The sequence below is a fragment of the Alnus glutinosa genome, chromosome 4 (genome assembly GCF_958979055.1).
Source record: "Alnus glutinosa chromosome 4, dhAlnGlut1.1, whole genome shotgun sequence".
NCBI lineage: Eukaryota > Viridiplantae > Streptophyta > Magnoliopsida > Fagales > Betulaceae > Alnus > Alnus glutinosa.
The window spans coordinates 27,465,472-27,480,685 of NC_084889.1; the positions used below are offsets into that span (position 1 = coordinate 27,465,472).

Genomic DNA, 15,214 nt, shown 5'->3' on the forward strand with positions numbered 1-15,214 from the left:
CAAACACGTGGAACAACTTCAATTAGATCGAATCTAAGTGCAAGAGTGGTACCATAACTTATGTTTTAATTTCGATGTGTTATTTATTTATTTTTTTTTGTAACAAAATATGAAAAATATAGTAAACACTGGGGGGATGAATTTTGATTTGTTAAAAATAAATATAATAACAAATACTGATATGACATTACTCTATGCAAATGTATTGGTGATTTTTCATGATTAAATGGCTCTTCAGCATTATCTACAAACTCACAAATCATATATAACAACGTAACCCTGTTAAGCCGGCGATCGATGCTGAATGAGAAACTTACAAATGGAATCTCCCACACAAACAAACCACCACATGCACTAACTGACACACCCACCTCTCACCAGACGGCCGGACACTCCTCAGCCGTCCGACCACAATTACTACCACTTCAATCTCCCACCCTCACCTAAACCAATGGCAATCATGTAATTTGGAACACACTCACTAGGTCAATCCTCTACCGTTGGATCATCCCATACCCCAATATAAATAACTACCAGCCCCTTCCCTCTCCTTCAGGACATTCCAAAGGAGAGTCACTGGCAGTTTAAAAAATACTCTGAATTCCTTAGGTAGTTAACCTCTCATCCAAGCCAAAATGCGTGAGATTCTTCACATTCAGGGTGGGCAATGTGGGAACCAAATTGGATCCAAGTTCTGGGAGGTCGTCTGCGACGAGCACGGCATCGACCCGACCGGCCAGTACACTGGAAACTCCGAGCTTCAGCTCGAGAGAGTAAATGTCTATTACAATGAGGCTAGCGGCGGGCGGTATGTGCCACGAGCGGTGCTCATGGACCTTGAGCCAGGCACCATGGACAGCATCAGGACTGGCCCTTATGGCCAGCTTTTTAGGCCTGATAACATAGTTTTCGGGCAGTCTGGTGCTGGGAACAATTGGGCTAAGGGGCATTACACAGAAGGCGCCGAGCTTATCGATTCGGTGCTTGATGTCGTTAGGAAAGAAGTTGAGAACAGTGACTGCTTGCAAGGTAGGCAATTAATGTGTTGTGACTTTTTTGAATTACAACATCCTATGTTCATGATACATGCATGGTTATGGTATCAGAGATTTGTAACATTCTTAACTTATGTTTTGATATACAGAGATTTTGTGACTGCCTGCAAGGTAGGTAAGGTAGCTAGGTATTAACCTATGTTTAAATGTTTCAGACATACAAGGATTTTGTGTCTGCTTCTTGCATGGTATGTGTTGTTGGATTTTGATGGAAAATTATGTTCTCCAGTCCTGTGATATCTGTAAATATAAGCTACGTCCAAAAATTGATGTTTTGATCATACCATAAGTCTAAAGAACTTCATATTTGAAATTAGAGAAGTAAGAAGTGGAAATAGAGAATGAAATGTGCACCAAATTAAGAATAAGAAACAACATTCAACTAAAAAGAGAGAAGATCTAAATGAATGATGTTAATGTAACTATTCGTCAAAATCCATGTGATTTTCTTCCCTCCACCTTTGTTTTGTTTTGTTTTTTTTTTTTTGTGTGTGTGTGTGTGTGTGTATTTAGGCTCATTGTTATTAATTATAACCCTATCAAGCATTACTTATGGACAGCTCTAAGATTGAACCACTTAAATCCCTTAATCTAGAATCTAGATCCTCTCATTCTTTTTCTTTAAAATACTCTTCTGTGCATATTCTTAAAAAAGAAATGGTCTCTTCAACTTTGATACACTTCCCTGTTTTGGATCCAAACCATTTCAAATTTCCAGAGTCTTTGATGCTAACCTCATTGTTTAATTCATTTGGTTTTTTTTTTTCTAATCTTTTTTTAATTACTTTTCTTGACTGAGCAGCCGGCCATCTTTAATTAATTGGTTGTAATACCACTGTTTTCAACTCCAACTCTGACGTACTATGGAGGTAACCCTTTAGGAATAATGACAAATCAATCTTTTGGATGCTTAGACGGCCGTGGCAGGCTGTGGCGTATCCACTGTAGGTCAACACTATGTAGCAGTCTGGTTGGTCAAAAGTATAATTATTTTGAAGGGTAGTGATTGGGGCACAACTTTTAGCACAACTTTAATGCAACCCAACACAATTAATCCTCTCTCACATTGTCTGGATCTCACATGTGAGATCCACATGAATGGGACCCATATAATGTGAGAGGGGTTGTGTGAGAATTGTGTGAGAGGAATTGCGTAGAAATCACTCCCCATCTATGTATCTATGTATATATATAGTGAAATGATTCCTAGTACAGATCACTGCTCATGTATGTATATAATGCTTTCTATATTAAGGCTTTATTCTCTTCTTTTTTCTTCTTTTTTTTGAGTTTATTCTCTTCCTTGTTTAATTTAAGGTTTTCTGTTCATCACTCCTAATCCCTCTATAAATATTACTCATTGTAATACAGTTAAACATGCATACAGCATACACATCAACATATTCAAAACTTATTTTAGTCCTAATCCCCGAACACTAGTACTATTAGTCAGTCTCTTCTCTTCTCTCTTTGCTTTTGCTTTCCTTTCTTTCTCTTTCTTATATTCGATATATTTTTAGTATTCTTATGCTCTTAAGCTAAGTAGAGTGTTTCTCATATTAGGTTTTGGGATTTAAGTATTTTAATAACCCTGTATTTTGAAGTAATTTCATGGCCGTTACTAGCAAGAAGGTGAAGAGGGACGTTTAAATGAGCCAGATTTTGTGACACAAAATCTCCAGTACTGTAAATCACTTAGAAACCATTCTTTCTTCAAATAACAACCCCATGACACACTTTGTTTTGGAATTAATCCATGCAGGATTTCAATTCTGTCATTCGCTAGGAGGTGGAACTGGATCTGGAATGGGAACTCTGCTCATTTCGAAAATTAGAGAAGAATACCCGGATAGAATGATGCTCACATTTTCTGTCTTCCCATCTCCCAAGGTGTCTGACACTGTTGTGGAGCCTTACAATGCCACGCTGTCTGTTCATCAGCTCGTAGAGAATGCTGATGAATGTATGGTTCTTGACAATGAAGCACTCTACGATATCTGCCTAAGGATTCTTAAGCTCGCCAACCCGAGCTGTAAGTAAACTTCATACTAAACCAATTTGTTTATTTTGGAAATAGCAACTTGTTAATGAAGTTATGCAGAATCCAAAAGTTGGCATACGAGTAACTCTTTTTTTTTTTTTTTGGTTCTAGTTCATATATACTTCATTGAGTGATGCTATTAGAGTACGTTTCAGATTGCTTTCATGAGCTTAAAAATTGCTTTTAGTACAACTTAATTCAAAAATTCTTTTAGACAAAAAAATAAAAATAAAATTGTTAGTTTGGTAAAAACTTAAAAAGCACTATTTTTGCTTTAAAAAAATGAAAAAATAAAAATTGTGTTGCATGTGGAGAAGCTTAAAAATTGAGCTTTTTTTTAAAAACTTATTTCAGACTCTTTTTATAAACAAAAGCTCTATTTCCCAACGCAATCATTAACAAGTTATTAGTAGACTGTTATACAACTGTCATATAACTTGATAATATAACATTAGAAATTAGACTTTAGATGACACTTTTAAAAAAAAAAAAAACCCAAATTTATACTAATTAATATTCACTTTCAATTCAAATCATGTAGTTGTATAGCTTTCTACTAAGAGCATTACTCCATTATCTAAGCTTTTACCACTCATTGGCAAATGAACATCATCAATACTTAGTAAGAATAATGTTATTAATTTGGTGTGATCAGTTGGGGACTTGAATCATCTAATTTCGGCAACAATGAGTGGAGTGACTTGTTGTCTGCGATTCCCGGGCCAGTTGAACTCAGACCTGCGGAAACTAGCAGTGAATTTGATCCCATTCCCACGTCTTCACTTCTTCATGGTGGGTTTCGCTCCTCTGACATCTCAAGGATCACAGCAGTACCGCGCGCTCACCGTGCCGGAGCTGACCCAGCAAATGTGGGACGCCAAGAACATGATGTGCGCAGCCGATCCAAGGCATGGCCGATACCTCACAGCATCAGCCTTGTTCCGAGGCAAAATGAGCACCAAAGAAGTTGATGAACAGGTGATGAATGTACAGAACAAGAATTCTTCCTACTTCGTCGAATGGATCCCCAACAACGTCAAGTCTAGCGTCTGTGACATCCCGCCAAAAGGGCTTTCCATGGCTTCAACTTTCATTGGGAATTCGACCTCTATACAGGAGATGTTCAGGAGAGTGAGCGAGCAGTTCACGGCCATGTTTAGGAGGAAGGCTTTCTTGCACTGGTATACTGGAGAAGGAATGGATGAGATGGAGTTTACTGAAGCGGAGAGTAACATGAATGATCTTGTCGCAGAGTATCAGCAGTACCAGGATGCATCTGCCGATGAAGATGGCGAGTATGAAGCTGATGATGACACTGATGAGAAATGAAGGTGCTCGACTGGCTTGCTGTTTCGTATGATGCGAGCACTACTTAATCAATAAGGTTTTAGTTCCTTAACTATGAGTGCAATAGATTTACTCCATCAAGATTTTGTGTTCCATTAAGCAAAGTCACTTCCATGACAATATTGCTTCTTTAATTTAGGCTGTTTAATTATGGTATAATGATCAAGGTTTTATACTTGGTGATGGCTCACTTGACTCTTAAAATGATGAATTTACATCATATAATTATATATTTACGTTTCCCAACCATTTCTCTAGTCCCCACATCACTTTGGACCCCAAAGAAAAAAAAAAAATATAAAAAATAATTTCCATTTGGCTCATTCTTTTGCAATGACATGACATCTCTTCCAAGAAATTTGAAGACATAATCTTTAAGGTTTGTTGGATAGAGATCCTATCAATTTTGTTTCTCAGATGGTTAATTAGCAATTTGGGTTAAGAGAATTCTTATGAAATTCACTTGTTCGAGCATGTATCTGGCAGCCCACTTACTTGTTTGAGTAAGTTAGGTTGGCTATGTTGGGAATCATGCACAAGCAGAGTAAGTACAACGAAAATCATTCTTGATATTCTTGGTGTTATTGATTAAGCCTTCAGATTTTCTCGTTGATGAATGATTATAAGCATGAGTGTGGACTCATAAATTATTATCAAATCAATAGAATAGGTAGAAACATAAACTTGAGAAAATCAAATATTCTCTCTTGAATATTTCTCACAATTCTCTTGCACATTCTTGTGTCTTTAATAATATTATTTATGAAACTTGAGTTTCGCAGTTTTTCAATTTATGAATCAAAGAATTCTATCAATTAGTAAATGTGTAATTTATGTTTCACTATGGTACTTTATTTATAGATTTGGATTTACAATCATGATTGAGATATGAGATAAACTAGAGTAATAGTAGAATTAGGATTGGAGTCATGGTAAAACTAAGACTGTAGCCATAGTAGAACTAGGACTAGAGTCATAGAAGAACTAGAACTCCTAGTCTAGAACCCCTAGGGTGCGCGGCCAAGGGGAGAGAAACACTCCCTTTAGCCTTGAATCACAAGGCCATGGGGAGAAAAAATTCTCTCTATGCGCCTAGGGCTAGGGTTTTAACCATAGTTGACTACTACACACTCTTAAGTATGGGCTTGGATTTTAGCCCTTAGGCCTAATGCTTCTTTAAGTCTTCTTAAGCCTTTTGGAATTAATTTCAAGAGCCCAGAGCTCTTTAATTGCTTAAGTCCTTTGAAAGTTAATTCCTAAGCTCAATCATCTCTAAGTAATAAGCTAGTTGTGAATTAAATTCCTCTGGGCCATGTTTTATTAAATAAAACAATCCAAATAAACAAATGCATAACCGATGCCAAAATCAAATAGTCAATTTACATTAGTTCAAAGAGTAACCTAAAAAAAAAATACAATTAGCTTTAATAGGTCTGTGACAATATCACACGACACTATTAATCGCAAAATTGATTCCATTAAACAAATGTGACTGCACTCTAATATGTATTTTCGATTCAATGAATTAATCAATGGGACATACCTATGTATTGTATTATATATTACCCTTCCATGGAATCATTCCATAGTTGAACCAAAGTTAATACACTATAACTTTGTTCGCTACCTCTTTTTCTTGATAACCTGATTTAATTACATGATTTTCCTTTTTGTGCCGTGTGAGATTTCATCTCACCTTGCACAAAATAAAGTTTCAATATATCCATCTGAAACACTTAGGCCCGAGCTTTAGGATAATCATTCTCATTAAATCTATATCAAAGAGAATATTCCTTATCACTTTGTTCTTGTCAAAGGATTTGGAATATTCCTTCTTAAAGGAGGTGTTCTCATAATGCTACATGCGATCACTCAATCCATGGAGATGTTGATCATGAAAGATCTCACTGATGTATATATCAAAGTGACCTACACTATAAATCTGAGTTCATAATCTTCTCAGGATTTAGAGTAACTTTTATAAGTCGTCGTGCACGTACATCATTCTTTATCACAGTGTTGAAAGAATGATGACTCACGTAGTCCATTCGGTGCATGGCACTAACTTGCTTTTACACAAACATATTAATCTGAAGCCCTACTTGCTTCTCCTAATAGAGTTTATATAAAGTTGACATGTTATAGTTTAGATGGATTTTCCAGTTCAATTTACAACTTTGAAAAATCTTTTTATATTTTACAAGGGCTAGCTATGACTATGATCTTCTGTGTGATAATCTCATTACTCACACCATAGTCAAATACAATGTAACTTAGGGACTTTACACGTATATAATATTAAAATATTCAAACAAATATATACACGTAAAATGTTAATGTATATACCCAATATTTGATATTATACAATTATAGAAAAGCATCATCAATGCAATTGGAGTTTTGGACATCAGTCTCAATAAGTTCCATAGAGACTCTCTCACATTTACTGTCTAGATTACTAGCAATCTGACAATAAACGACTGAGAATCCGAATCGTGGTCAGTTCAGATACTATACCTTTAGTTAAGCATGTACTTCAATTCAAGCTGAAACCTTCTAGGATGAATGAAGAAATAATTTAAGGCAAAACTTTCTTTATTGGATGGACAAGCGGGAGGGTATCATCTTAGTGTATTTTGTCAAGAGATGACTAGCTACCATCAGAGCATAATTGAGCATCAATGGAGAATTTCTGCTTACTTTAAATTTTATCCATGATTGAGCATATAACGTACTACACATATGCTCTCTTTCTTTGCTTTCATGTTCTTGATCAGTATTAGCAAATTAAATACAATTTTAAGTTCTTATCCTATCTCAAAATAGATGGTAGTCCTTAAAAATGAAGTATCAATTTATTTAATTTCGAATATTACTATTAAAAATGAATTTAATTTCTTTAAATTTAAACTCATTTTTTAAAAATGAAAACTACCATTGTTGGCTCATCTAACAACATATATATTAAGAAGATTTTTTTTTTCCTGAAAAATACACATCATTTGTAGACTTTTAAACAAATATTGTATTAAGTAAATTTCAAAATAAGTGAAATTGATAAAATCTATTGAACATAAATTATAACCTATGACGGTGCAGTTGCGGGCCAGGAATTCATCTTAATTGGAGGGACCGAATTAAAATTTAATGACATAATAATTTTTTTTCTCTTTATATACAATATTTCTACTATATACAAAAAAAAAATGAGATAAATACAATTAAAAATAGAAATGAAGTTTTTTATAACATAATATGTGTATTAACAAAAATTATTATCTATTGAACGTCATAAATATGTGTACGTCATGTTGAAAAATTATGGGAACTAGGAAAAATATGAAGGGAAAAAAAATCGGACGGGGGCATTTTTGGAATGGTAAATGGGTTAAACGGTTACGTGCAACGCAGGTGGCTTCCTTTTCGTCCAAAGTGACGGATAAGTGGACGAAAAGTTTGAAGTGCCAATAGTTGGCTAGATTAGGTGGGTCATCTACCAAATTTTTTACATTGAGCACCAGATCGTCAAATGGTGGATACTTCAGGAAGGTAATGTGTAATTTTCCCAAATAAGAAGTTTATAGAATTTAAAGCTCGATCGCAATGAAGATATTTTTAGAACTTATTTTGTCTCATTTCTGAAATGATAAAGGATTTTGACAACATGGTACCCAAGACACAGTGAAACCCTAAAGTCACTCTAGAATTAGCAATTTCTAGAGTAAACTAAAACACCCTTAAAATGAGAATTGAACAAAAGAGAGTTGTCGGAGAAAGATAGATTTTGGACACATACAATGGTCCAAAAATGTTTGATCCAATGGTCATAAATCGTAACCGTGAAATCCAACTTAATGGACACCTTAAATACCATATTAACCTCCTTAAATCTCATATTAATCTTTTTTGTAACCACAAAATCTTTAAATAAAATATATTTATAATTATTTGAAATAACTAATTTTATTTATTTATTAAATAAATCTAACAGATATTTTGTTTTCAATACACGTGGCACAATCCTAGAGCCCAACTCAAACTGAGTCAATATTTTGGGCTAAAGTTTCATTAAAAATGGTCCACAAAATCTCCATCAAAATCACTTTCTCCTCATGTTTGTGTATGGCTTGTTGAAAAATATGATATGATTCATGCAAATCTAGTAACCTATTATTACACTTTCGGACAACATCTATATAGACACTACAAAAAAAAACCAAATTCTGGACGGTTTTAAATCGTCCAGAAATACAAAAAAATCGTGAGAAATCAATTTCAGACGGTTTTTTCTGGACAGTTTTAAACCGTCCAGTATATAAAGTCGCTAAATTTTTTTCTGGACGGTTTGGACAAAACCGTCCAGAAAAATTATGGACGGTTTTGCCCAAAACCGTCTAGACTTATTTTTTTTTTTTTTTTTTTTTTTTTTTTTTTTTTTTTTTTTTCTGATGACTCGATTTATTTCTTTTACGTCTATTTCAGCTAGGATCGTCCAGAATGTCTAAATACGTCTATAATTTTTCTTGTTTCCGACGTTAATTTTTTTTTTTTTTTCATCACCAGCGATGCTCTGTTTCTAGCCCTTGCCGGAAACATTTTTTTTTTTTTTTTATTTTTCTCCTTCGTCGGAAACTTCTTCAAGGGCCGGTGAAATCTTACCCTTCCTCCTCCCATGAAATCCAACCCAAAAAATCCAACCCAAAATTAAAATCTGGCCAACACACAGTTCCAAGAGAGTTCAAAAGGGGAGAAAAAGTAGAAGATCGAACCCAATCTTCCAAAACTCTAGCCTGGAGCGGATCGGAGTTCGAAGCCTTAATCTCCGTCACCACGACGTCAAAACCACCCCCCCAGCGAGACCTCGACGCCTAGATCTCCGTCACCGGCGACCGAGTCATGCTGCAGTGGGGTGGGTCGTCGTCTTCTGGGAAAAAAAAAAAGAAAACACAAACAACAAAAGAAGAAAGATTAGTAAGATAGCGAGACAGAGAGAGACGAGAAATTTTGGGATTGGGCCGGAGGAAGAAGAAGAACGAGAGAGAGAGAGAGAGCTAGAGAGAGAGAAGAGATCAATGGTTTTAAGAATACAGTGTGCGTGAAGGTTTTCAATACAGCTAGTGTGCGTGAAGGTTTTAATCGGACGGTTGTATTTTGGTTGAGAAAGAAATCGGATGGATGTGGTGAAATAATTGGGTATCACGCGGATCGATGACATGGCATGTGAAATTTTTTTTCAAACGGTTTGGTAAAAACCGTCCATAAAATTTCAGACGGTTTTAACTAAACCGTCTGGAAATAATATTTACAGACAGTTTAGAAAAAAACCTTCTAAAAATTTAGAGACGGTTTAGTTAAAACCGTCTGTAATTTTATGGACAGTTTAATCAAACCGTCCATAATAAATTTTTTACAGACGGTTTCAAGAAAACCGTCTGCAAATTTTATTTTTTAGACGGTTTTAGAAACAGTCTAAAAAAAAAATCGTCCATAAATGCCCTTTTTTTTGTAGTGAGATATTACATGCTTGTCTCATAATTTTATTTTAGGGGAAAGTACACTTTACCCCCCTGATGTATCCACCCATTGGCAATTTGATGTCTAATGTTTAATTTTTGGTAGATGACCCCCTTGAAGTTGTAGCCATGTTTCACAATAGACCTTCCGTCCACTTAGTCCGTCCAAACAGACGGAAAAGAGGTCACGTGCAATGCACATGGCCTTTTAAAGCCAAACTTTCCAAAATTATCCCTGTTAAAAACGGTGAGTTTCAGACAAATTGTCACTCACTACCGGACAACGCCTAACGTCCCCACCAGACAAATTTTTACAGTACCAGACCCCCCTAATGGTGGTGGCGTTGGGTGAACTACCAGCTGGTGCCAGAGCATCGATTCCCGTGGCATTACGAAGACGGGTTCGACGTGCTGAGATTCTCAAAAGCTCCATTAATGGCAATATCACGCCTGATTTAACTACTTTCTCTGCAAAGTGTTAAAATAGTTTAGCATGCATCACCCTGTAAAATAAAGCTCAACGACAAAATATGCAAGAGAAGCACAAGTGAACAGGACTGCATACACTCAGCCGTGTCAATTCTCCATGATTAGCAAGACACAAAGCTAGTCCTCTTAACTCATGACCCTGTAAAGCTCCTTTTACAAAGCCTACAGCAGCTAACCTCTTAAGAGCTTCACGAGCAATCACCTTGTGCAGTAGCATCTGCAGCATCAATAAGATCCAAAAATTCCTTCGTGAATTTCACTATTCCTTGAACAACTTCCACAACATTTTCTTTCTTAGCTGTTAAACTGAGAATGTCATTCAAATCAAGCCCAGTAGTGTTGTTTTTCTCTACCCATTAATAATCCTCTATTCAACCCTGTTCTACCCAACCGAAACAGAGGCCCATTGCTTCACGTTTTCTTTGCGTTCTTTCTCCCTTTTCTGAAGCTGGTATAGAAAAGCATGAAGTCACAACGTAGACTACGTAGTCACAACCGAAACAGAGGCCCATTTGCTTCGCATCTTCTTCGTGTTCTCTCTCTCTCTCTCTCCCTGTCTGTAACGTGCACCACTGTAGATTTAACGCTTGTTTTGGTTGTTCCTTGTAATTGATCTCTCTGAATGCTTTAAGATTGGCAGGTTATAATGAAAGAGGGGCAAAAACCTGTCGCGCCACGTCGGCGTGTTTGGGCTCGAGTACCACCACCATCTCTCCCTTTGCTGCTCTCGAGTACTAACTGTGTCTCCGACAAGAACCACTTATTATAATTTTGAGACATAAAAAGAAGCAAGAGAAATAGGCTTCCCTTTATTGAAAATCCTACCTTCAGGAGAATCAATACACTTTGGTGACTTAATTAGACCCAAAATCGTAGACTTTTTGAGTTAAAGATGCAACCGAGCAATCGCTGCAACAGAGAAGCTGCTGCTCCACCTCCCCGCTTTCAAGCAGTAGCCAGCTAGTTCCATTTTCAGCTTTCTTGCTTGTGGACTGACTTTTTAGATCACTGAAGAAGTAGGTGCATGCATGCATGGGCATTGCATACGTGTTATTAGTTTCCTCTGTTCTCCCTTGTGCAATTGCTCTCGTGGTGCCGCGGTAGTGCTATTGGTTCTAGGCTTCTATTTACTAAGTTAAAGAGTCAAAGTTAGCTATTAAATGAAACGGTGCAGCGTAGAGTTAGAGCGGGAGGATCTACGAACAACAGTAATGGTGATGCTACCATTCGGCCTTGGTGGCATCGCTCTCCGGCACCACCGTCAGTGATGGCTCATCGGTCTCTGGCACCACCAGTGCCAACTCCTCCACACCTCACCGCACAGAAACAAGCACAAAACATAAACAAGCACCAACAGAAACAAGCCCAAGACGCCTCACCGCTCGTGTCCACCATGGAGGCCCTGGTGGCCAACGACGGCGTCATCTTGCTCGGCTACCAACTCAGGTCCCCGGAGGCCGACGAGCTCTTCTGGGAACTGTGCCAGACAGTTAGCGGGAACTGGGACCAAATGTTGGTGCCGGGGATGAGCTTCGCTAGTAAGTCGTTGGCACTCGTTGATGGCAACGTGTGGAAACAGCTTGAAGAGGGCCTCAAGGTAGCACGAGTATATTGAGTCGCTGCACACCATTTTGAGTGGGGCAAAATAAGAAAATGAGGCTTGTTGCACATGACCTCTTTTCCGTCACTTTTGACAGATCATGTGGACGGAAGGTCTATTGTGAAACAGGGCTACAACTTTAGGGGTGTCATCTACAAAAAATTAAACAGTGGGCGTCACATTGCCAATGTGTGGATACATCAAGAGGGTAAAGTGTACTTTCCCCTTTATTTTATGAAAAGATTATTAGACTTTATATGATATCATGCTACCATGCTTACACTTTGAAACTAAGACTCTGTTTGTTTTGGCGTAAAATGATTTCCGTCGGAAAATAATTTCCGGAAAATAATTTTTTGAAAAAATATTTTCTGTTGAAAACATTTTTTGGTATTTGATGTGTACGGAAAATTACAAATATTTTTTTAGGGAAAACTACACTTATAACCCCTGATCTTTCATCACTTTTGAAATAAGGTATCCAAACTTTAAAATGTGTCAATTTAGGGTATCCATCTTTCAATTTTTTTCAATCTCAACCCTACATTAGAAATTTCTGTTAAATCCAATCAAAATTCTCAAAATACCTCTATGTTTTGTACTTTTGTGAAGTCTTCTTATCCTTTGATAATTCTATTCTAATACGCCCCTGCAAACCCAACGGTAAATCACGTAAGTTAATGTTTGAGTAAAGTAACTTGTGATAAAACAATTTCAGATGAAGAAGAGAAAATCACACTTAAGAGAGGGACTACTTTGGGATGTTGGTCCTTTAGCAAGGGTTGATCTTGAACAACAAAGAGCTGAAAAATGGCTATTATGACCTGAATTGTAATATCGGCTGTTATGATTGGAACTTAAACTTCAGCGACTTTGGCCGGCATCGGTTGCTATGTTTGGAACATGAGCATCGACGGCTTTGACCGGCACAAGGTATTAGGGCTGTAACTTGGACATTGGCTATTTTGGCCTAAAATCATTTAGACTGGGATGAATCGATTTTGAACCAGGTTGAATCGGTTGGAAATGCTATGAACCAAGTTGTGGTGATCTGAAACCTCTTTGAACCAGACTGAAATTGTGTCGGTTTGGCTTGAAACTCAGTTGGAACGGGTTAAGATCGGATCTGATTATGTAGACAGGATTGGCATGGGTGAGTCACTTGTAAGGCGCATGCGCGGGTGCATCTGAGGCATTGAAGGGGTTGCCGGAGCATCGCGCAAAAACTCTCACTAAAGTAGTGGGTGAAAAAGGAAGAACGATATTGGTCGTGTTATGAAAACAAAAATGAAACCATGATCTGTTTTAGATGTTCAACAAGGCATCGCCTGTGTGGGCTAAGCCCACACGGGCGATGCTATATACCACCGAAGGGAGAAAAATCAAAGTCTACAAAGGCGTTAGCCAATGGGCTTTGATACCATAATAGAACTCAAACATACTCTTTATTATTGTTGCCATTTACACTACTTTAGTGGAGACCTCTCCATTCATTTAAATAAAGTCATTGTTACATGTGTATTAAATAACTATTAAACACAACCAGATTAATTGAGACTAATCATTTTCTGTAACTATTGGAACATGAAGCGGAAGGAAATGTAATGGATTTTGAACTTTTGTGTAGTCTTCTTCTTTCTTCTTTTTTTTTTTTTTTTGACATGTCCACACAAGAGGGGAGGAGAGGGGATTCGAACTAGTGACCTTCGCTTTATGAGGCGTGATCTTCAGCCGATTGAGCTACCCCTTGAGGACTTTGTGTAGTCTTCTTATCCTCTAATAATTATATTATGTTCTAATAGCACATTCTAAGCCTTGTCTACTTGGACTTTGCTTAAGAATTAACCTAGGCAAGAATAGGGGTCGCTACATACATAAAGCTCAATGTTTGGCCTTGTAATACAAAACAGAAAAACTAATTAAGAGAAGTGTCGCACATTAGAAAATGGAAAAAGTTTCAACCCACTCTATTTGAGAAGCTTCTTTAGCGTGTACGTAGTTTCATCCCCAATAAAAGAATAGGAGAATCTTTCTCTTTTGTCAAATTATCTTTTCTCGGAAAGAGAGATTTGTTGTATCACAAGGCTTCGATCAGACACTCTTACAATTTTTTTAAAATCGTAGATTTTTAAATTATGAGATTTTATGCAGTTTCATATATTGAACGACATGAAAAATGTTATATATCAAAATTAATGTGACATGTTAATAATAAAAATTGAATATATTTTTATCAGGTTCTTACATTTTATGTCGTATGAAAGCTTTAAGCAAAAAACTGTATTTTGGTTTAGTAAAAACAAAAAACGTCTTTTCAAAAGTGAAGAAAAAGCTTTTTTTTTTTTTTTTTTTTTTTTTTTCCTCGAAAACATGTCATATATTTAATATGTAGCATTTTTCATGTTGTTAGATGTAAAAAACAACTTGAATTCATATAATTTGAGAGTCTAAAATTTCTTTAAAATTGTAAAAGATCCTAATTGTTAGGGTGGTTTTCTTTCACCATTATTTTGTACTTCATTTTCTAATATTGGAATTTCCTTGAGTCATCTTTGCCGGTGGATGTAATTCCCCAGCCAAACCAAACAAATATTGGTGTACTGTGTAATTTGCTTATTTTATTATTATTTCTCTGTAATACAAAAAGTAGCTATATATATATATATATATATATATATATATATATATATATATATATATATATATATATATATATATATTATGGTTAGTAATTAAGAAAGGAAAGAATATTACTTTTACACGTGTATGAGATGAGAAAAGTTTTAGCATGTGTTTAAGTAAGAGTACTAGTTAGTAGCAAATACCTTATATGTAGTTTTCTTCCCCGGCCTAAATATAAGGAAAGTTTTAAGAAAATCACAAAAAATCACATGTAGCAGATTCTATGCAAGTTCCCTAAGCAATGTAAATGCTACAATGCTTCCCAATGTGTAGGGAACCAAAAGAGCTTCTCTATCTATTATTTTAATACAAAATATTTTTCTTTCCTCTCTCATCTTTTTACCTTTTATTAGGAATTGTGTTGGAATTTTGTGAAAAATGTGAGGGCTTGTACAAACTTATATTTGTAAAGAAATAATATTTAATTGATATAAGGAAAGATAAGAAAAGTTATTGTGTAGTGTATTTGGATAAGTAATTAAAAAGT

General features: G+C 36.1%; 1 protein-coding gene across 1 annotated transcript; it reads left to right on the forward strand.

Annotated features, from left to right (window-relative positions):
* The first annotated feature begins 543 nt into the window (after positions 1-543).
* On the forward strand, positions 544-4,689 carry LOC133866462 (tubulin beta chain-like). Its single transcript, XM_062302997.1, has 3 exons — positions 544-1,029; positions 2,818-3,087; positions 3,752-4,689. The coding sequence occupies exons 1-3, from the start codon at positions 636-638 to the stop codon at positions 4,423-4,425; spliced, it is 1,338 nt and encodes a 445-aa protein (XP_062158981.1). The 5' UTR covers positions 544-635; the 3' UTR covers positions 4,426-4,689.
* The last annotated feature ends 10,525 nt before the right edge of the window (positions 4,690-15,214 follow it).